Raw genomic sequence first — 24026 nt, forward strand, 5'->3', positions numbered from 1 at the left:
TAGGATCACATTGGTTATACAGCCACATTTATACATACTGCCATACTAGTGTCTGTTGTATTCTGCTGCCTTTCCTATCCCCTCCCTATCCCCCCTCCCCTCCTCTCCCCTCCCCTCCCATCATCTCTCTCTCTACCCCATCTACTGTAACTCATTTAACTTACTCTTTGTACATTAATTTGAGCAGCCCTGAGAGCCAAGTATTTTACCATTGAGGAAACAAAGAAAGATCTATTCTTTCCCTGCATGAGATGCATTGAGGATAAGGAATAAATATGAATCAAGGAAAAAGGAGGATCCCAACTTTTCTACCAGCAGGACTTTATTATTTTATTGGAAACAATATCTTCCACGAAAGACTACAACTTAAAATAAAAATTTCATTTATTTAACAATCTTACTAAACTCTAGATATTATACAAGTGCTAAAGATATAAAAACTCTGGTTTCATCTTTTGAAAAGCTCATATTCTAATGGTAGAAGCAGAGTTCAAGAAATAAAAGTCCATGGCCAGGTGCTGTGGCACATGCCTGTAATCCCAGCTGCTTGGGAGGCTGAGGCAGAAGGATCCAGAGTTCAAAGCAAGCCTCAACAATGATGAGGCACCAAGCAACTCAGTGAGACACTGCCTCTAAATAAAATACAAAATGGTGTTGAGGATGTGGCTCAGTGGTTGAGTGTCCCTGAGTTCAATCACTGGTACCCACCCCCCAAAAAAGAAAGCAAATAGAAGTCCACCAGGTATGGTAGCACACACCTATAATCCCAGCGCCTCAGGAAGCTGAAGCAGGAGGATCAAAAGTTCAAGTCCAGCAACAGGAATTTGGCAAGAACCTATCTCAGAATAAAAAATAAAAAGGGCTAGGGATGTGGCTCGGTGGTTAAGCACCCCTAGGTTCAATGCCTGGTACAGAGAGAGGTGGGGAAATCCAAGGAAAAGGGAGGGGTTTTGTTTAAATATAGCCAACAGAAGACAGCATTTATCTATTTATCTAACTCCCTCTAAAAATCATGAAAGTGAAGAATTAGATATAAATCAACAAGATCAAGAGAGTAAGAGGCATTATGACACTGAAGGAGAGATATCCACAAAACCTAAAATGAAAAGCACTTAGAAGCCAGGTGCAGTGGCACATGCCTCTAATCTCAACAGATTGGGAGGCTGAGGCAGAAGGATCAAAAGTTCAAGTCCAGCCTCAGCAATTTAGCAAGACCCTCAGCAATTAAGTGAGCCCCCATCTCAAAATAAAAAGAGTTGGGGATATGGCTCAGTGGTAAAGCACCCTTGGGTTCTATTCCCCATGGAAGAAAGATGGAAGAAAGAAGGAAGAGGAGGAGGAGGAGGAAGAGATGATAACCTATTTGGTTGTATCCTTCTTCTTTCTGCCAAGTGCCTGCAGCAAGGGAATCTAAACAGAAGCAAGTAAGTTAGTTAATTCCTGAGGGCCCCGGAAAAGCAGAAGGTAAAAGCTCAGGAATTGCAGCTTCTGGGCATATTCAAAGGAAACAGGAATATCTTTAAAGGTTGGGGTGGGGTGACAGTCCTTTAAAATAAAAGTAAGACTCTCATATTCTTTCTCCCCAACCAGAGCATCTGGCAAATGCCACTTCTCTACATAGCAGAGGACTTGTTACTCTCTGGAGACGATGAATCAAATAGTCCCTGAATTCAGGAACACCAGCCATAACTAAGAACAGAAATGGGATGCCTTGCTGAAAACAAGAAGTAAGTAAAAGTCTGTGCAGCCAATGATGAAAGATCCAGACCTTTCCAGGTTCTGAATATTAGTATTAGATGTGAATATATTACCCTCAAGCCCCTTCCCACAAGAATTTTGAGGATTCTATTTAGAAAAACTGACTAGCTTAAGAAAAACAGAACTGATAGAAGGTCCCACATAAATGCCCAGGTTACAAAGTGAGGCCCATCATTCAACAAGAACCATTTCCAATCACCTTTTCCTTACTAGAAATAAACATCTAAAGATTCATCAGGAATGGCTCTAACATGAAAGAGACCAAAACTAACAAATGGGGGGATAGAAAATCAGAGAAGCAGCTAATACAAGGAAAAGAAAATGTCAAAATAATAATTCCATTCCCTTCTCTTTGCCTTTGACAACACTCAAGACCAAAATCATGAAGTTACAGAAAAGGAATAGGGAACAACAAAACTCTTAGGAGCCAAGCGTGGTGGCACATGCCTGTAATCCCAGTGGCTAGGGAGGCTGAGACAGAAGGATCAAAGTTCAAAGCCAGCCTCAGCAAGGGTGAGGCACTAAGCAACTCAGTGAGACCCTATCTCTAAATAAAATACAAAATAGTGGATGTGGGGATGTGGCTCAGTGGTTGAATGCCCTTGAGTTCAATCCCTAATACAAAAAAATCTTAGAAATGAATTAAATATATTTGTTATTATTGTAAGTGAAACTGTCTTCTTGATTTCCTTTTAGAAAAGTCCACTGTTAGTGTACAAAAAACTACTAATTTTTATAGGTTGAGTTTGTAGCTTGCCACTTTAGAGTTTGCTTATTAGTTCCTATAATTTTGTTCTTTTTTTGTGGAGTCTATAAAGAGTTTTCTGTATGTAAGATCATGTCATTTGGGGCTGGGGATGTGGCTCAAGCGGTAGCGCGTTCGCCTGGCATGCGTGTGGCCTGGGCTCGATCCTCAGCACCACATACAAACAAAGATGTTGTGTCCGCCAAAAACTAAAAATAAATAAATAAATAAATATTAAAAAATCTCTCTCTCTTAAAAAAAAGATCATGTCATCTGCAAAAAGAAAATTTTATTTCTTCCTTTGTGACCTGAATGTCTTTTATTTATTCCCTTGAGTAACTGCTTTGCTGAGATTTCCAGTACAAAATTGAATAGAAACAATGAGGGTGGGCATCGTCTTATTCCTCTCCTTAAAGGAAAATTTTTCACGTTTTCAAGGATCACTCTGATGTTAGCTTTGGGATTGTCATATATGGCCTTTATTCTGTCGAGGTACATTCCTTCTATATCCATGTTGTTCAAAGTTTTTATCATAAAAGGATGCTGAATTTTGTCATCTATTTAGGTGATTAAACAGGTTTTGTACTTCATTCTGTTAACGTGATGCATCACCTTTATTTCTTTACATATGATGAGCCATCTTTGTATCCCATGGATAAATCCTCTTTGATCATGATATATGATCTTTCCCCTGCCCCAGCCATACTGCCAGAAATTTATTAGCAAGTAAATGAAGTATGATAATAGTTTTAAAGTGAATCCTACAGGTATTAAAGAGAAAGGGTAATATCATTCAGTTAATGAATTAAAAACATTTAAAAATTATAGAATCACTAATTTTAGAGCTCAGAAGGACTTAAGAAATGATTAGAATCAACCTCCCCATTTTCTCATTAAAAAAACTAGAGACCAGAGAGGTGAATTTACTTTATGCATGTTACCCAGTCAGCTTTTGAGCTTGCTAAAGAGGTAGTGACAATGAGGAAGAAACCAATTTCGGAGGAGAGTCCCTTCAGATCAAATTTGCTGTGCCACATGTGAAAGTAGTAAGAATCAAAAAGGAGTCCCATATGTCTCTCTCCTTCATTTCTTTTTTTAAATATTTTTTAATTGTTGATGGACCTTTATTTATTTATTAATTTATATGTGGTGCTGAAAATCAAGCCTAGTGCCTCAAATACGCTAGGCAAGCACTCTACCACTGAGCCACAACCTCAGCCCTCTCCTTCATTTCTGAAGGACAGCCTTTTTTAAAATATTTTTTTTAGTTGTAGGTGCATACCATACCTTTATTTTATTTATTTATATGTGGTGCTGAGGATCGAACCCAGTGCCTCACACATACCAGGTGAGCGCTCTATCACTGAGCCACAGTCCCAGCCCCAGGACAGCCTTTTAAAATATCGCATCCATTATAGTTTTTTTCTTTCAGCACTTTAAATATATCATACCACTTTTTCTTAGCCTGAAAGATTTCCTCTGAGAAACCCATTGATAGTCTTATGTTTTTGGTTTTTTTTTTTGTTTTTTTTTTTTTTTTTTTTTTTTTTTGCTGGTGATGAGTTGCTTTTCTCTTACTGCTTTCAAAATTCTCTTTGACTTTTTTACTGAGTGTGTATAGTGCTGGGGATTGAACCCCAGGCCTTATGCATGTGAGGCAAACACTCTACCAACTGAGCTATATCCTCAGACCTCCCTTTGACTTTTGAGAATTCGATTATAATGTATTTTAGTGAAGACCTCTTTATATTTAATCTACTTGGGTATCCTTTGGAATTCATGAACATAGGTGTTCCTTTGCTTCTCCTCATATGGAATATTTTCTGTCATTATTTTTTAAAAATACGCTTTCTTCCCATTTCTCTCCTCCTAGAAATCCTATAATGCATATATTGGTTCATTTGATGGTGTCCCATAAGTTCTGTAGGCTGTTTTCACTCTCATTTTTTTTTCTTTTTGTTCCTCTGGGTAATTTCAAATGAATCATTTTTTGAGCTCATTGATTCTTTCTTCTTCTTGAGTTTGCTAGTGAGGCTTTCTGGAATTCTTCAGTTTAGTTACTGTATTCTTTAGCTCCAGAATTTGATTCTTTTTAATGATTTTCCTCTCTCCTTACGTTACTGTAACCAAAATACCCAACAAGATCAACCTAGAAGAGGAAAAGTTTATTTTGGGCTCATGGTTTCAGAGGTTCAGTCTATACTCAGCCAACTCTGTCACTTTGGGCCCAAGGTGAGGCTTAGTATTATGGCAGAGGGTATCACAGAAGACAATTACTCAGCTCATGGCAGCCAGGAAGCACAGAGAGATAGGAGCCAGGGACCAAGGTATAATGCTCAAGGGCAAGCCCCCAGTGACCTAATATCCTCAGCCACACCCACTTACCTATATTTACCACCCAATGAGCCCATTAAAATTAGGATGGACCTATTGGGTTATGGCTCTCATAATCTAATCATTTATCTCCTGAATTAACACAGGAGCTTTGGGGGGGAGGGGAGTACCTCATATCCAAAGCAAAACAGTGGGACTAGGGATTAAACACAGGCATGCTTTAACACTGATCTACATCGCTAGCCCTTTTTATTTTTTATTTTGGGACAGGGTCTCACTAAATTGCCTGGGTTGGTCTTGAACTTGCCAAGGCTGGCCTCAAACTTGCAAACTTCTTGCCTCGGCCTCCCAAGTTTGATTTTATCTCTGTTGAACTCTTTTTGTTCACATATTATTTTCTTGATTTTGTTTAGTTGTCTATCTGTATTCTCTTCTAGTTCACTGAACTTGTTTAAAATTATTATTTTTAATTGTTCATCAGGCAGTTCATAGATATCCATTTCTTTATGATTGATTATTGGTGCTATATTTTATTCTTTTGATGGTGTCATATTCTCTTGAGCATTTGTTGTGGCACTGCAATGGTGTCTCACATCTGAAGCAGTCACTCTGGCTTTAGCAGGGAAAGCCCCTCCTTAGTCAGCCTGTCCAGAAATTTGGGAAGGCCCATTTAGCAGGATCCATGTCTTGATGATGGATTTTTCAGGTGGACTGGCTTTATATCTTGGTACACTATGGTCAGCCTGGTGCCTGTGTCTGTGGAATTGAAACCGGATCCCAGTTTCCCTGAGATCTGGGGCAACTGGGCCTGTAGGGCAAGCCCATGTTCATGGGGGTCAACATGAATTTTGGGTCCATGTGGGTCAACAGGGTGCTGAGTTAGGCCTCGAGTCCTAGTTGTGAAGGTCTAGCCTAATGCTAGGCTGAGCCTGGTGCCTGAGACTGTGAGGATGGACATGAAATCTTAGCTTATATGTGCTGGCCTGGAGCCTGGATTCACAGGGTGGGCATGAAGGTTAGGTATGCTGGGATAAGCCTGGAGCCTACATCATGGAAGGTAGGTCTGGGTACTATTCTATTGGAACATGGGACTACAGGGAATAGCCTGGCACCTGGGGCCACACGGACTGCCCTAGAGACTATGTCTCCATAAACTTTCAATCAAGTCAAAGGGCATAATAAAGACATTTTTATACATGGTATATTTATAGTTTTCCATTGCTATTATAATAAATTATTACAAACTTGGTGGCTTTAAACAGCACAAGTAATCTCTTAACAGTTTTGGAAGTCAGAAGTCTAAAATCAAGGTATTGGCTATATTCTTTCTGGTGGCTTTGGGGAAGAATCTATTTCCTTGCCCTTTCTACCTTCTAGAGGCCACCTGCATTCCTTGGCTTCTGGCTCCCTTCTTCCATCTTCAGAGTACATCAGGTCAAACTCTGGTTGGTCCCACAGTCATGTCTCCTTTTATTGAGTTTGATCTGTGTGCCTCCCTCTTATAAGGACCCTTGTGATTAAACTGGGCCCAACCAAATAGTCCACAATAAGTTCCCCATGTCAAAATCTTTAATTTAATCATATCTGAAAATAATATTTTACTATGTAAGGTTACATATTCAGAGTTTCCAGGAATCAGAACATGGACATTTTGGGGAGAACCATTATTCAGACTATAGCCTCAAAATTTACTTCCCAGTAAACATTTCTACAGAAGCTATTGGAGTATATGTTCCACAAAAGCCAGAGTAAACTGATGCTAGCATAAAATTAGAACAAGATGACATCAGAACCAGAAAAAAAACATGAAAAGAACCTCAGAATTCAATTGGGTGTCTTTTTGTCATTAAGAGTTTTATGGACAGAAAAATATGAAAACATGGTAGTATTTCATCAAGTGGAGGGACCCCCAAGCAGAAAAAGATGAGATAAAAACAAAGTTCAGTAAAGTATTATAAAGTTGAGGGTAGGGAGTGAAGATGACCATGAATGGAAAGGAGGTGATATATAAATTGAAGCAAAGGATCAAGAGCGCTTCCTTGTTAGAATAACCAACACAGTAGGTATGAATAGGGCTTGATATGTCACAGTGTTACAAACAAATCTGGACAGTATCCTTATTCTTTATCTTAGGACATTATGTAGTCTCAACCAAGTCAGACAGTAGCCCCCCAAAATGCCTGACATATTTGTTTCCTCAGTGGATCTTTTCATCTTGAGGATATTTAGAAGTTAAATACAGAAATGAAACACAAAATTTCCTGCTAAGGGTACCTTCATAAAGGAAGAGATTACTTGCATTGTGCTTTCAGGCAAGTGAGGCCAGTAAATATGTGCATGTGCATATACTAGTGAAGGGAGAGGGCAGGAGGAGAGAGGACTAGCATCTGCTATTGCACCAAAAGAACTGTGCATTTAGAGTGCTGTAAATAGCTCTACTGGGCTAGCAACAAAGTGGGAGTAGAAGGTGGATGGCAAGAAAATAAAATACCATAAGCAGAGAGAAGCAATGTAACACAGAGGTTAAGCACCTTTGGAGTAATAAAACCTAGATTAGAAACTTGGCTCTGCCCTCACTAGCTAGGTAAATCTCTTAAAGCTCAGCAAAGCCTCAATTACTTCATTTATAAAATGTGAGTATAATAGAGCCTATCATAGGCATTTGTTTTGAGAATAAAATTAAAATAGTTTTAGGGTCTCCTAATGGAAAAGTCAGAAAGTAACAAAGAGGAAAATAACCCCAAATAACATTACTCCAAAGCATAATTTGTCTACTATTCTATGATTTTTTTTTAGAGTGGTTTTCTTTTTGATCCCAAACTGAGAATCTACATTCCTCTAGAACTAATAGAACTTTCAGTGATGATGGAAATATCCTAAGTCTACACTGTCCATGATGGGGCCACTATCCATGTATAGCTACCAAGAAACTGAAATGTGGCTGATGTGACATAATCTGTATATCATAAATCACCCCTTTAAAGTATACAATTCAGTGGTTTTTAGTATACTCACAAAGTTGGGTTTCAATCAGCAAGTGCTAATTCCAGAATATTTTCATAACCTCAAAATGAAACCCATACCTCATGAGCAGTCATTCTCCATTCTCTCCTCCCCCTAATCCCTCATAACCACTAATCTCATTGCTGACTCAATAGATTTATCTATTCTGGACATTGCATGGAAGTGGAATCATGCACTGTGTGGTTTTCTGCATCTGGCTTCTTTCACTTGGCATAATGTTTTTGAAGTTAATTCATGTTAAAGAATGCAGTCATTCTTCCTTCTTTTTATGGCTGAATAATATTCCACTGTGTGCAACCACCATATTCTGGTGATCCATTCATCAAATGTAACACAGAGATTAAGAGCATTGGGGTTATTTATATCTTTTGGCCATTATGTATAAATAATGCTGCCACGAATACTCATGTATAAGTTTTGTGTAAAGACGAGCTTCCATTTTCTTGGATATATACCTAGGAATGGAATTCTTGGATCACATGGAAAATGTATTTAACTTTTTAAGGAATTACTAGCATTTATATTCTCACCAGTAATGTACAAAAGATTCAATTTTTCTACAATCTTGCCAACACGTATTATTGTCCATCTTTTTTTTATTCTAGCCATCCTAAAGCATATGAGGCAATATCTCACTGTGGTTTTGATTTGCACTTCTCTAGTGATTTGATATTATACACCTTTTCATGTGTTTGCTGGCCACTTGCAAATCTTCTTTGGAGAAATATCTGTTCAATTAATTTTTAAATTTAATGTTAATTAACCTCAAATAGCTGTATCTAACTAGTGTTTCAAGGGCCGGTCAGAGTGGCTAGGCAACCAAAAGTTAAGCCCAGCCTCATGACTCACTCCAGGTGCCCCAGATGGAATCATAAGTGATCCAACAAGGAGAGCAAAAAGGGGAATATAACATCTATAAGGAGAAGGTGTTTAGCACACAGCCTGGCATTTACAAAGCTCTTAAAAATTACTATAAATGATGAAAACAACTTTATTAAGCATGTGCATGGCTCCAAGGGCTGTGCTTCATTGTCACCATCTCATTATCACAACAATTAGGCAGATTCTACTGACTCCTTATCATAAATGAGGATACAGTTTTAGACAGAGCAAGTAAGCCAATTACTAGTAATTTTACTCACTAAAATTCTCCATTCCATTTTAGCCTTAGAAAGTTCTTTTGTTCTTCTAGTAATGATCTCACAGATCTTAACTAGGGAAATTAAGTATTATTTAGGATTCCACCATTATGTTCAGTATCTATAGTACAATTTTGCACCCCTACTAACCTATTGTAAAGTGTCATTATGAGAGTTAGATGGTTTTGAACTAGGAAATTTAAAAATTCAAACTTCTGACTTTGGGCATTCTAAGCCAAATTTTTATCTTTTCTAATGCATTTGGCCATTTCCTTCCTGTCTTTGAATTGGTTCAACAACTATATACTGAATATCTACTACATACCAGACACAATCTTTGGTGGTAGAGACACAGCAATTATTATGAAAGTGAAGAATCCTGATCAAATGAAGCTCAAAATATATAATAAAGAAATGCATGCTTTTAAACATACACAAGTTCCAATAAGTTTATGCCACAGACCTTGATGCAGTGTCTGCTTCATAATGAATCTCATCTGATACTGCAGCACAAGAATCCTTAAATGACACTCGGTGCCAACTAAGAAATTTTGAGTCTAAACATTACAGCCTTTAAAATGGCTCAAAATCCACACATTTGGCAGAACCTGTCAACAGCAGGTGCTACTCTTGAAGTAGCACCCAACTCCCAAGCACATCCAGCTGCCAAAGAATGGAGGAAAATTATTAAAGCTTACCTTCAACTCTGTGGGGCAGTCCCAGACTCCTCTGCACAGAAGGGGAGAACAACACAGCAAGAATCACCAGAGCTTTTCTCTTGCCTAAAGTGCGGTGTGATTTCCCAAGCTTTCATCATCACCCACCCTTGACCCCTATTTCAGGTAGATAAAACAGAAATGATGAGGTTGTTCAGAAGATTCGTGTGGGTAGCTATTGTGATGACTGGGACAATAACACTGCTCTCTTTTAAAAAGAGCACATTTTATCCACCACTATAAATAACAATTTAATTTTTCAAATACTGCATTTCCAACATTATATTGCAGAAAACAGCAAAATGCAAATTATCCTGTAGATAGGATGCTTCTGGCAACAGACCTGAGTAACCACACTCTGAGGGCTGGCCTTTCCCTGACCCTTTCTCTTTGTATCTCGCCTCTTGGATGAGTAAACAGGGCAAAAGCTATGAATTAAGTTGATTGGGAAAGCCTAAATGAAAGGGCTAACTCAATCATTTCCAGTCTCAAACTCTATTTTCTGTCTTACCCAGCATCTCCTATCAAAGTATTCAGCCCAGATTTACTGAAAGAAATTATGGACCAAACACTCACCAATAATATAGCTCAGTATGATTTGACCAATTTATGTTCCTAACTTAAAACATCAGTCATGTAAGGAAAAAATACAATCATGGAATCACAACTGCAAAAATAACACACTTTTTCCTTTTCTTACTACTAAAGCTATTGGAGACTCTCAAAGACCTTTCTTTCAAAAGCTATTATATTTTCTTCAGTGATGTGGGTAAAGAAGAAGATTCCATGTGCATCAAATAAGAACAATGGAAAAATTCACTTCTTGAATTTTATGTGAAACTGGCCACTAATCACCTTAACAGCTGAGACCAAGTACAAAGGAAAATCAAAGTGCAATATGACATTACAACTATGGGTAGAAACAGCCATTTTTGGTTGGATGTGGGATGGCTAACCATAATTCTCCTGGTAAATATTCTAAGATTGCCCACAATATTTGGTATCTATGTGTTCAGAAACATCCTGGTGAAATACAAGTGACTATAGCACTCTATGACAAAGAAAACAAAACTCCAGATGGGATGGCACTATTTCAACAACTCAGACCACACCAAACAGCTCACATGAATTCCTAAACTTAGCACTCACAAGGTGGGCTTTCTCTTGAGGAAGTAAAAAAGGCAGTAAGAATTGAGAGAAATGAAAAATTATAATAGATGATTAAGTTAGATTATACTAGAGCACAGAAAAACTGGGGATATAACAGTGCAGAATCAGTGAGGAAAGGTCACAGAATTGTTAAACAGGCAACCACTATTACCAAGCAAAAAAGGAAAGGGCAAAATAGTATATTATTTTCATACACAAGTCTCTAGTCACTGAGTTAATAATTTGATATCAGAAAAAGAACAGGGTTTGTAGAAATATTAGGGTCAGGTGAAAGGCAGACACAAGTGTGTACCTAATGATTTTAGCTGTTCCAAGTTCAGAATTACAGGCAAGAAAATAATAACAAGGCTTTATCTCAATCATGGACCAACAAGGTTTTTGTTTAAAGGGCTAAATAATAAATAGTTGAGGCTTTGTGAGCCACACATTCTCTATCAAAGCTACTCAACTCTATCAACAGCATGAAAGCAGCCACAGGTAGTAGAATGATTTGGCCTATGGGCTATTATTTACTGATCCCTGATCTAGGATGCTAAGTTGGTGGTTCTCAAACTTTTTTGTGCTTCAGGATTCCCCTGGAGGGCTAATTAAAACAGAAATAGTGGAACCCCATCCCCAGAGTTTCTGACTCTATAGGGTCAGCCTGGGGCCTGACAATACATATTCTAACAAGTCCTCATATGCTGCTGGATTCAGGAGGTGATCCACATTTTGAGAACCATTAATCTATACTTTACTAGCTAAACAGGATGCTAAACATCTTAATAACTAAGTTCATATCTGATTAGTCACAAACATTTACCACTTAAGTAATTTTCAAACTTCAAAGCTCAAAAAATTATATAATGTAAGAGAAACACATTATTTGGAATTCTTATTCTTCACTTTGACTTCAGTGTAAATTTATTATTACCCCAATACACACAATTCACCCTCAACTCTCTTTATTCAACATTTTCAGCAAACATGTTTCTAAGACCTTAGAGCTGAGAAGTATTAAGGTCTACAAATCAAAGAAGAAAATAAAATCACTTTTAAAGACAAAGGTAAATGATTCTTGCAAAATCAAATAAAATTCAACAAAGTCTATTTCTAATTAGAAATACTGCATTTCAATAAAGTTGAAATAATAATATATGTAAGGCAGTTCAAGAATTCTGTCATTTAATGCTAAGAATCCCATGAACTTTATAATAAGTCATTACTATCCTTCTTTTATAAGATGAATTAACTGAGGAAAATAAACCAAATGGTGATGTAACATGACTTTTTTAAAATTTTTCTTCCTTAAAATATTGATTTTTCCTAGTAAGTTTTAAATTACATTTTTCAAATCCAATTCACACACCTTTTGTTAGGACTACATCTATGAATGTACCTTCATAAGTGAAATACTCTATCAAAATCTTCTGGTCCATATTCATTTTTATGGGCCTAATTCTGAAGCCACCTAGGCAAGTCTAGCCAAGAAGCTCAAACTTCAATCAGATGTCAATTTAAAGCCTACCAAACCATTAGTGCAAGTGGGTCATAGATTATAGAAGTGTGATCCAGCAGTATAATAGAAATACTCAGCAATGGGAGAAATATTAAAGTAGATAATCCAAAAGTAGAGCAGCAGGCCTACACTGCTCCCTCCCCAGATTTCCAGGGTCTTTCTGCAATGATGATAATAAAAGTGATTTTGTTTGAATAGATATTTACATGGATCCCTTTCACATTCATAACATGGAAATGTTTTTTAAAAAACAGCACAGTCTGCAATATGTATAGTTACAAGAGGTTTTTTCCTTTCTTCCTGGCATGTTTTTTAATATATTATATATGGTGATGATAATGTGAGACAATTACATTCTCACTGTAACCTGTGATCTGAATAGTCCAGTAACAATATTTTAAAATTTATGAAATATAATTAAAGAAAGTCTTCAGTGAAAACAGCTTCCTGTTTCTTTTACAAGTATCTACTGATATTACAAATGACTAAACTAAAGAAAAATCATTTATTAGAAAGAGAATTTCAAATTCAATGTCATATTATACTGCTAGGATAAAAACTCAGGTAAGAGCCGGGCACAGTGGTGCATGCCCAATCCCAGCGGCTCAAGACACAGAGGCAGGAGGATCCTGAGTTCAAAGTCAGCCTCAGCAATGGCAAGGCACTAAGCAACTCAGTGAGACCCTGTCTATAAATAAAATACAAAATAGGGCTGGGGATGTGGCTCAGTGGTTGAGTGCCCCTGAGTTTAATACCCAGTACCCCACCCCCCAAAATATCTAGGTAAGAAAATATAAAGCCTAAGAAGAAGACCAGTAGAAATTCTTATATAAAGTCTGACAGGGGCTGGGGTTATGGCTCAGTGGTAGAGTGCTCACCTCGCATGTGCAAGGCCCTGGGTTCATTCCTCAGCACCACATAAAAATAAATAAAAGTTATTGTGTACAACTACAAAAAAATATTAAAAAAAATAAAAAATAAAGTCTGACAATACTGCTTTTGAACTAATGGCTCAAAGGGAAGTCACCAAAAACTTCTAACTTAAATAATACAATATAAATAACACTGTCCAAAGATTATCACAGGAAAAGATGCCTTCCTCTGAAGCCAACTTGACTATTTCCCTAGAAGTGTTCTAAATAGACACCCAATTCTAACATGATCATCCTTATACCTACAACACAGCCTGACTTAGTAGATAAAATGCTTTTCTGTGGACTTAGGTACTTTGGGTTCAGTGCCCAATCATATCGAGACTACAACTTTAAGATATTTCCATCTCATTTTGGTCACTATTAAGAAGATATACAAATTACTGTCTAATAAAATTTGGGGAAGTTGCATAAAAGAATATTATAATATTCATAAATCCTGTACATGGCTGTTTCTTCAGTGTATATTCTGGAATTTACCTTTTCTCAGTCCTAAAATTTCACATTATGAACAGTTAATTGCTGTCAAATGTCCAAAGGCAAAGTGAAAGGTTTGATACAAAATTCCCTCCTTTAACAACAAAATTATAATCTAGAACTGACCTACAAATTATGAAAATCTGTAAACCCAAAGAATACTGTCTTTTCTATGTACATAAGAAGCAACAACAGATTTTTTAAGAGAAAGTGCTCTTAAATATATAAACCTCCTTAAGATTTAACTTTCCCTTCTTGCATTCCTCTTATTTTTATAAATGAAGAAAACTGTCCAAAAAGATTAAATTACCAACAAGGAGAAGACTGACAGAATCACTTAAGCCTCACCTCCTCTGTAAAGATTTCTCCAGTTTCCTTTTCCTACTAGGTGGTTACACTGCCTGGATTTCTCACTTAACACACTCATTCAACAACTTCTGACTGAGTATTCTATATATTAGTTACTAAACTACATAGAGGATAGCTGTGCAAACAGTCAGTTGTGACCCTTGCCTTATCAGCACTCAAGGTCTGGTTAGATAAGGTCTAAATTTAACTACTTGTCATCTTCTCCTATTGACAGAGATCTCCCTGGGGTTTGTACACCAAGTGTTTGATTAAAAATGTTAATGGCAATTAAATAACAACAATCCTTGAACATTTTACAAAGATCATGCTATTCAATCTTTACAATTCTGTAAGGTATGTACTATCTCATTTTACAGATAAAGAAACTAAGGCCCAGAAAGGTTAATTTGCCCAGGACCTCACAGCTAGGAGTACAAAGGAATAAATGTTAACACTGCTAATAATTTTACACACATGGTAAGAAAGAATGTTCATTTCACCATATTATTTGTGTAGTAGAGGTTGTGTTTAGCACTGAGAAAGTGCACATTTGGAAATTGTTAAAACTTTTGTACATAACTGCCAAAAGTAATTTGAGTAGCTCAAACATTCTACAAATAAAAAATACTTATGCTTTACTTTACAATCACTTATCCATGCAAATGGCTTGTGAAGCCGTGATCATTTCTTCTACAAATAAGAAAATGGCCACACTGTGCCCAAAGGTTACCAGACCAGATCTTAGGGGACTGCCTTACAAGCCACACAGCAATGGTGATCCGTATGTTCAGAGGAAATTACATATCAAAGGTAAGCAGAAAGGCCCAAAGTCTGTGATGTTTCCTAAAAATACAAACTAGAGTATATAAAATAGCAATAATATAATGATGATCTGCACACTATAGCAGGGCTAGGACCTCTGTAATTGAATTAATAACACCATAATCATTTTGTTTAATAAACATTAAAATCTGCATATGGTTAAATGGTAAAACTCCCATTCCAGATTTAAATATACCAAAATACTCTAAATTCAAGATTAAAAGCTTTCTACACAGATTCAACATCTGCATGGTATTTTAGCTATCATTAAACTACAACAGAGAAAGGTGGTGAAAGAGAGAGAATAAATCATCTTTCTTAGTTGTACATAATTTGAATACTTACCACAATGTTAGAAAGCAAAAAAAAAAAAAAAAGGTGCTTTAAAAGTGGGGAAGGGAAGCAGGGGAGTGCACGACAGCCCAGTAACAGAACACAAAAAGTTGAAGTAAAATAACGTGCACTTAGATACAAAAAATGGCTAAAATGCCATAAAGCAATCATTTCCTAATGTGAATGAATGGGTACAACTAATAAAAGCCAAAGAACAAATTTAGTTAGTGGGTGGTGGAAAGAGGAATGATTGAAAGAAAAGAGAGTACTACTCTCATCCAAGCTGGACTAAAACTCTTCAGGCAAGAAAAAATTAAGTTCCTTATAGTAGAAGGATTTAAGAAAATAACAATGGTTTGACAAATACCAACAACTTAAAGTATATTTAAAGTATCAAAAATGTACTTTGTCGCTTCATGAAAGGCTCCCATTTAATTGACAGTCAGCACAAGCAAGGGAATGAAAATGACCTAATTTTAGGAAAACCAAATGATTTTATCTAAAAGTCAGCCATCAGAATCTATAAAACACAATTACAGAGAAAAAGAAATCTACTTCTTTTTTGGCCCTGAATATGTTGGTTTTGAGATAGATTCACAGAGAGATAGTGTAAAATTACCAACATCTACAGAAATGTAGCGAGAGCCTCATTTTTTGGACACATCATGAACTGAATATTAAACGCTATATTCATTTTGATATGTACTTTAAATTGTCTCTGTTATAGCCACACCTTTTCTTGGTCCTCAGTATGTTGAATTTTACATTATTGAGCTTCCCCATTTTGAAACTCTGTGCTGTCTCACCATCTTGATTCTTCTGATTCTATGAGTTATACTCAGAATAGAAATCAACCCCCCCAGCTCAGATGACCCCTGCCTGAGAACTCCTTTACTTATTGTTCACTTCCACACACAAGTCCCAAATCTTCACTGACATTCCATACCTCTCACTCAAATTCCAGTCTGACATTTCTAGCAATGTCCAATTAGAAACAGCTTATACTCAATACAAAGCCAAAGTAACCATCCATATCATAGGATATTGGTAGCAAAGAGTTAGAGAAAGATATAATGATGAAAATGAAAAGATCATCAGCTATACTGGTTTTTTTAAAATATTTTTTTAGTTGTAGTTGGACACAATACTTTTAATTTACTAATTTATTTATATATGTGGTGCTGAGGATCAAACACAGTGCCTTGCACATGCTAGGCGAGTGCTCTACCATTGACCTACAACCCCAGGGCCATCTATACCGTTTTTAATGGAAAGTAAATATTTCAATATAGTGATACTGGGGAATAAACCCAGAGGCAGCCTACCACTGAGCAACATCCCCAGACATTTTTATTTTTTATTTTGAGACAGAGTCTCGTTAAGTTGCTGAGGCTGGCATTAAACTTGCAATCCTCCTGCCTCAGCCTCCCAAATAGCTGTGATTATAAGCTTGTGCCACAGTGCCCTGCTCCCATTTTGTTTTTTAAACAAAGCACTTCCAGAAAGATATATAAGAAATTGAACAATGGTCACTTCTGGAAAATAGGAATGCAGATGGTGGGAAAATGGAAAGAGATTCTCTATTTACCTCTGTACCACTTATATTTTAAAATTGACTATGTGTATCATTATTTTCATAAGTCGCTTTATAAAAATCAGTAATAGAGTAATAAAATGTTATTAAATCTCAAAAATTGAAAATTACAAATTAACTTCAAGCTACTATAGCTTTAAAATGAAATCATTCCAGTTTAGAAAGTCAAAGAGACTCTCCTTATACTGACTCAAGCTCTATAATCATAATACCATAGTGATCCCAGAATATAAAGAAAGGACAGCGTTCTACAGCATCTTGAACCTAGTAGCATAAATCCAGTCCCCTATTTGGTGGTTCCAGAATTCACATTATCAGTGCAACTAAAAAATAATGCCAAAATGTGAGAGCAGCATATCCTATTAGCTTGGTGGCTGAGGACAGGTACCTACTCTGCAGAGGTAACTCAGTATCTTGATTACGTAGACATGCGGTGCTGGTGGATGGCTGAGATGCTCAGACTCAGCAACTGCGGTTGAGTTGGTTTTTGGAGTCAGAGAGAATAATTTCAGTATTTCTATCACAACACATAGGATTAACTACCCTGTGGAAATCACTTGACCCCAACCACAACAAACACCTATCTCTGAAACCCCACTATTTCTGGTTTGGCAAGCTATGAGTAATTATTATAGTCTATCTGTTGGGGCAGAAGAATAGAAGGAAAAATGTAAAGAATAAAAGGGGTAAGAAAAAGTTCCAAAAACAATTATATTTTGGACAGATGGCCAAGATTCCCTATTTCCTCTGCTACAGGATACACAGATTTATCAGTCAGTTTGGTGACAAATGCTGTTATTTCATTAAAGAGAAAGACAAAAAATAAATAAATAGATGAAAAAGTGAAGAGTATATGGAACGTCTACTGAAGAGGTCAGAAATCTAAGTAGAAAGTGAAACAATCAAAATTTGTAGTAAATGAACTTTGGAAATGAAGATGAGTCTTATTTTAAAGAAACCCAATATAGTATTTTCACAACTGAAACAGCAGCAGAATGTGGTATGAAATTAATAGACTTTAGAATCACCTGGAATTTCATGTGATCTTGGGCAAATTACTCACCACCTCTTCTCCCCTTGTTCTCTGTAAAATGGGTATAATTAAATGTGACAATATATATATAATATGCCTAACACTGGAAGAATAAAAATAGGCATTAAGTTATAAGACTTTTGTATTTTCAGACAATCTTATGTCAAAGTTCCTTTAAATACTGTTCCTAGAACATTTACAATGTGCAAAAGTTTTGAAATGCAATAATTTAAGCATGACCTCAAAAAAAGAAGTACCCACTTTTTAAATTTATTGAGTAGAGCTAGAACTAGAGATGGAAGAATTTTCAATTGAAAGGAAAGATCCAGGAACACAACTTAAGGGACATTAGAAATATTGTTCATCAGGTGAAACTGCTGCAAATACCAGAAAAAGAATGGAGGCCAGTGAACTGCATATGTCAAGTATACAAAGCAGGTCACAGTCATGGAAGTTAAGGGAAATATTTAGGAGGACAACTTGCAAAGGACACCTCCTAAAGCAATCTGTGAAAACTGGACATGAAGAGATACAGAAGCAGAAAAGCAACTGAATAGCTCAGTTCCCTGCAAAAGGACCCAGGAATCAAATTCCATCATCAGGAATTAACATTGCTTCTCCACTCCCAAAGAGGCCTACCATCTGTAGAAATCCATATCCTGTGTTTAACAGGCTTTTCCTCTGTAGAAGTGCAGTTGTACCTCCATGGCTTGGATTCTTTCTGGGCTTCCAGCAATTTAGCTGGTGATTGTGTTTCATTTACCTTGTTACACAGCTGTCACTGTGATCATGCAGTTCTTTCATGGAGCACTACTCCTTTCTGGAAATTTCTCATTTCTTTCAGGCTCAAACTTGACCTTTTCCTAACATTAGAAACTAGTTTACCTACAATGTCTAGTTAAAATTTCCAGAAAAGATTCTCCAACATGATGTAATATTCCCTGGATAGTGCTAGAAATCCAAATCACTGAGCCAATCAATACATGTGAAATTCATAGAAACTATACAATTTATAAAGCAGAATTTTCCTCTATGCTGAATTATATACTTCACATATTATTAATCCAGTATTTACATAGAGGCTACATTTAACTCAATCCTTTACTAAATAGCCTTACTGGAGTCACAAATACGGAATTTAAAGTACACAAGCAACCATTCTCTTTTAATAGAGTGTGTGTGCAAACACAATCCATACTAAATTGATAAGTTAATCTTAAATTAAGCCATTTTAGCGAGAAGCCATCATCAACTGATACTGAAGCTATCCTTGTTATGTATTGTTCCAAATATCAGACAATCACCATGTTAGCATTAGATGAGTGTCATAAATCAATGTGAACCTTAAAAGGCCCAAGAAATCAAAGACAAGTACAGGCTGAAACTAAATTCTTAAACAAGGCTCAGAAACATGAGTGCATAGAAGATAAAAATCCATGTTTTAGACCATTCACTTCAATGCCTTCCTAAAAACATTAATTATGCTTTGTAAAAACTGTAATCCTCTGAAAAAAACAGTCCCTAAATACTACATATACATCACCTGAGTTTTAAACCAATGACTCTCAGTCACTGTTGAACATTTGAATCAGTCAGCTTAAAAAAATACCACTGACATGACCCACTCCCAGAGATTCTGATTTCACTGCTCCGACACAGGGCCCTGGCAATGATCTTTTTTAACAGCCTCTGGTGATTCTAATATGTGGCCAGGTGAAGAACAATAACTATAAACTAATGCAGCCTTTTGGGACAATAATTGCTCCAAGGTTGATAAACATGGTTTTGCCTTTTAATGAGATTTTATTAAAACTACTCAATTCATTCCACAGCTAACAAACAACTGTTAGGTTGCAGGCAGTGTGTTAAGTAATGGAGAAAGATGTGTGAGATCTGCTCCCTGCCCTCAAGAAGCTCCCTGTTTGCTAGGTAGAGAGACCCATAAATAAGTAACTGTAATTAAATATGATAAGTGCTCTTGAGGTGTAAGCAAATACAGCATGCCTCACAAACTTGCATGTCATCCTTGAGCAGGAGTCATGCTGCATCATTCCAATTTTAGTATATGTCCTACCAGAGCAGGAAAGTCAGAAGTTACAAATTACTAAATATCCTAAATACCAGGGCAAATATTCAGTCTACACAAGGTGTAAATAATGTGCATTTTGCTATTCTTTTTCACAGAAGCTGCTGCCCCAGAAAGTATGCATTTTTCTATATTTTATTTTGGATGAATCATCTTAAAATTTCCTTCATGTAATGTTACGGATTGTGCACTTACCTACAAAACTATAAAATTTGCAAAAACAACAGTAAATGATCATGACATAAAAATTAGACACTAAGCCAGATTTGCATAATACCTTTCTTTTCCAGTACTTGCTGCATGTGCAAAGAAAAAAAATTGGGGGACTATGATAAGGTACTATTATTGGAGATTTGTTTTAGTAACTTGAAAGATGCTACATGGAAAATGTTATGGAAACAACAGGCATTCAAAAGTGTTTCTGCAAGACTTCCAAAAATAAGAAACACAGGGGAAAGAATTTTTATTTTTTAAAAAGGAAATGGCATCCTCTCAATCTTTATAATGAATCAGATATATGGTTCCCTCAAAGACAGCTTTAATAAGCATAAAGGCCACAACCACTAGAAAGAAAATATATTGCAAATAATGATCTTCTACTTTAAAACATTCTTAACTCAGGTTGTCCTTATCGACTCAAGGAAAATACACACTAGGGTTTAAAATGGAACTTTCCTTTACACCATCAAGTAAAGCCTAGTACACAGTGGCTGAGTGGCTGAGTGAGTCGGTGGATGAGTAGGTAGGGGAGTGAGTGGGTGGCCAATTAGTTTTGAAAAGTGAAATCTATTTTAAAGTGCCTTAGTGAAAATTTAAACCTATTAAGACTTGGTGGTGAAAAGCAATTTGTGACACTAATTTGATATAAAAAAATCAAAATTCTATGGAATTTGGATAGAAATCAACAAAAAGGTTTTCAGTGCAAGTGAACATCTTCAAAGCATTTCTTTTTAAATCCATAATTGAACAAATTCTAAGTTAAAATGTATGCTGTCAAGGTCCCTGCTAGAAAAATCTCAAATGAATTTCAATTTCCAGATCAATATATACTGAGACAATTTACCGGAGAAACCTTCAACCTTTACACAGGGTGAGGACTGCTATCATTACATTCTTTAACATTAAGGCTATCTTGGATTCATTATTTCACAGAATGGCATTTCATAAATGGCACTGACCAAGTCTGAGTGAGATTTCACTGTTCACAGTAGTTAAGGTAGCCATAGAATACCTACTGCCTCAAAATTAGCTTGTTCTCCAGCTTTATGCAGCTGTGAAACAACAGAAGAATTGAATTCTACCGGGGGTGTTGCCTGAAAATATTCTATCAATTCTAAGTCAATAGAATACTGACTATATTAATGTGATGCTGACCACTTTGTAACATCCAAAGAGATCACACTGTCATCCTTCCAGACCTTAAGGAATCAGAACTACTTACCAAAATTGATTCAATGAGGCTATTCTTCATCATCCCAATATAATTAACATTTTAATCTCATATTTTCCAATTATGATTTTGCTGGTTCATTTACATCAGCTATAACTAAGACACAACAAACATCATTCACCCACACATAGTTATTTGGGGATTTGGGGAAACACCTAATTTACCCTCACTGGGTGCTCCTAACAATAAAGAAATCAAGGAGAATTTGGACATATTTTTCTCTCTAGAACTATGCCACTTACATGTGGCTATGGAGCACTTGAAATGTGGCTAGTCTGACTGAGGGACTGAATCTTAGATTTTATTTCATTTTAATTAAATTTAAATTTAAAAGGAAACAATTCAGTTACTGAAAAACTTTTAGGTATGTTTGAAACAACTTGGGTATGTGAATCTACTCTTGCACGTGCAAATTTATGAAACCTAAACAGATCAAGTTATTTCTGATGAAAATTTAGCTTAGCATCTGAATTTGAGATATGCTGTTAATATAAAATACACACTGGATTTCAAAGACTTAGTATGAAAGAATGTACAAACATCTCATTCATAATTTTTAATAGTTTGGATCTATTGGGTTAAATAAAAGATTTTATTAAAATTAATTGTACCTATTTATTTTTAATCATTTAATGTGGCAACTAGAAAATTTTTAATTAGCTATGTGGCTCTCATTATATATCTTCTGGACAGCGCTGCTCTGGAGCACTTCTACAACGACTTTACCAGACACATTTGGATATCCTCCTTCTAACAGACACGCTGGTCATTGAACAATAGGGGCAAGGAGTAACACGTCCTCGCAGCAACTGGGTCTGAGTAAAGTGTGTAGCAAGCTCAACCCACAATTTCACCATGTGAGGCAACACCGTAATACCTCAACATGGAAGAAAAAATGAGTTATCAGCACTCAAACAAATTGAAATTGAGTACTGCAGGCAACTTAAAAGAGAGAGAGCCAACTGCTCTAAGGTCTTGGTTTCGTTTCCCAACTGCAGACCTTAAAATAGACAATAAAGCACCGCTTCAAAAAACGAGGTAAAATATTCCAATGGTAGCTATCTAGCAAGCTCTATTAAATAAGCAAAAATTGCTGTTAAATCTTATCTCAACTTCTAAAGCCACAGAATACACGCTGAGCTAGGAAATCAACTTCAGATCGCCAGCATTTTCCCTCACAAGCAAATTAGCAGGATTTGTGCACTTGGAATATTGTTTGACAAGAATGAAAAGGAAACTATTCAAAACAGATTTAAGGAATGGACAATTAGATGAGGAACTGCAGATTTAATTCTCAATCAGCACTGTGATTAATCTGATTCCCTGCTTTTCCCTAGCGTAATTATACAACACAGATGAAAGGATGAGCATTTGGACTGTCAGTTCTATATTCTAGACCAGCCCGGTGACTCAAAGCAGACGGCTCTACCACGCTAACCACCATCCCAACAACAGTGGAACGGAGCCTCGAGCACTGATTGAACAGTTATTGCATAACGAGGCATTAAAAATTCGGGTGCCCCCAACTCTTTGCACATTCGTCTACACCCGGTGAGGAATTTGCTGAAACTGGACGTACCCCGTCTTAAATGACCCCCTCCAATCAGGGCATGGGGTGAACACAAAGGCATCTAATATCCTGCACAATAGACACACACCCCACAATTAAAAACCCTGGACGCTCTTTCTCTCTCTCTCAACACAGTAAACGAAATGCAAGCTGCTCTTTTCGTAAATGGTCTATGGTACACGCAAGGTAACAATAACCCCAACTGTTCCTAGGAAGCAACTATAAAATCGGTTCTGCCACGTCCCTGTGCAACCGTCAGATAAAATGCAGGCAGCCAGCCCCACGCCTTATGGGGGGCCGACCTCGGCTCGTTGGCCTCAACGGATCCCTGAGAACCCCCCAGACCCCCTCCTAGGAGGAGATCCAGGTACCCGTCTATAAATACTCCAGGGTGAGGAGGACGAGGGAGGCGGAGGGGAGGGAGAGAGGGCAGGGGGCAGGCCCGGAGCGGGTGAGGGAGCTCCCGGGCATCACTGAAATGCATTTTTCCACACTCCCGCTCCCTCGCTTGGAGACTCACTTGCCGATCACCTCGCACAGCTCGTACACATCCTCGAACAGCACGTCGTCGTCGGCCATGGTCCGGAGAGGACAGCGGCCGCAGCGTGGAGGGCTCCGAAAACGGGGATGGGGGCGCCCAAGAGCTCAGTGCCCGGCCCCGGGCTCGCCTCCTCCCTTCAGGACCCGCGAGCCCTCGGTGCTGAGGACGCTTGAGTGGGGCCGCGAGGCCCGGAGACTGCAGCGCCTTCCTCTGCGGGCGACCGCCCCGGCGCGGGCGGCGGGGCCGGGGCGTGGGAGCGAGGGCGGCCCGGGCCCTGCGCCGCCCGCCCGCCCGCTGCTCCTCGCGCTGCTCGGGCCGCGCTGCCCGGCGTGCGGACCCTCGGGGACCGCGCGGCGCCGCGCTCTCTGCTCGTCAGCCCGCGCGGGCCGCGAGGCCGCGACCGCTCCCTCTGCCCGAGGCCGGCTCCGGAGCGGCGCGGGGCAGCTTGGGCTACAG

At 37.7% G+C, this 24026-nt stretch overlaps 1 protein-coding gene across 9 annotated transcripts in view; it reads right to left on the minus strand.

The window, feature by feature from the left end:
• CASK (calcium/calmodulin dependent serine protein kinase) overlaps positions 1–23688 on the minus strand; it is a 385036-nt gene extending 361348 nt beyond the window's left edge. For all 9 annotated transcript variants that reach the window (XM_081276357.1, XM_081276354.1, XM_081276356.1 and 6 more), the window contains exon 1: positions 23550–23688. In XM_081276357.1, coding sequence (XP_081132483.1) covers positions 23550–23608 — 59 coding nt within the window. In that variant the 5' untranslated portion in view covers positions 23609–23688. The remainder of the gene's footprint in view (positions 1–23549) is intronic.
• Positions 23689–24026: the final 338 nt, after the last annotated feature.

The sequence above is a fragment of the Spermophilus citellus genome (assembly GCF_964194105.1).
Source record: "Spermophilus citellus genome assembly, chromosome: X".
NCBI classification, from domain to species: domain Eukaryota; kingdom Metazoa; phylum Chordata; class Mammalia; order Rodentia; family Sciuridae; genus Spermophilus; species Spermophilus citellus.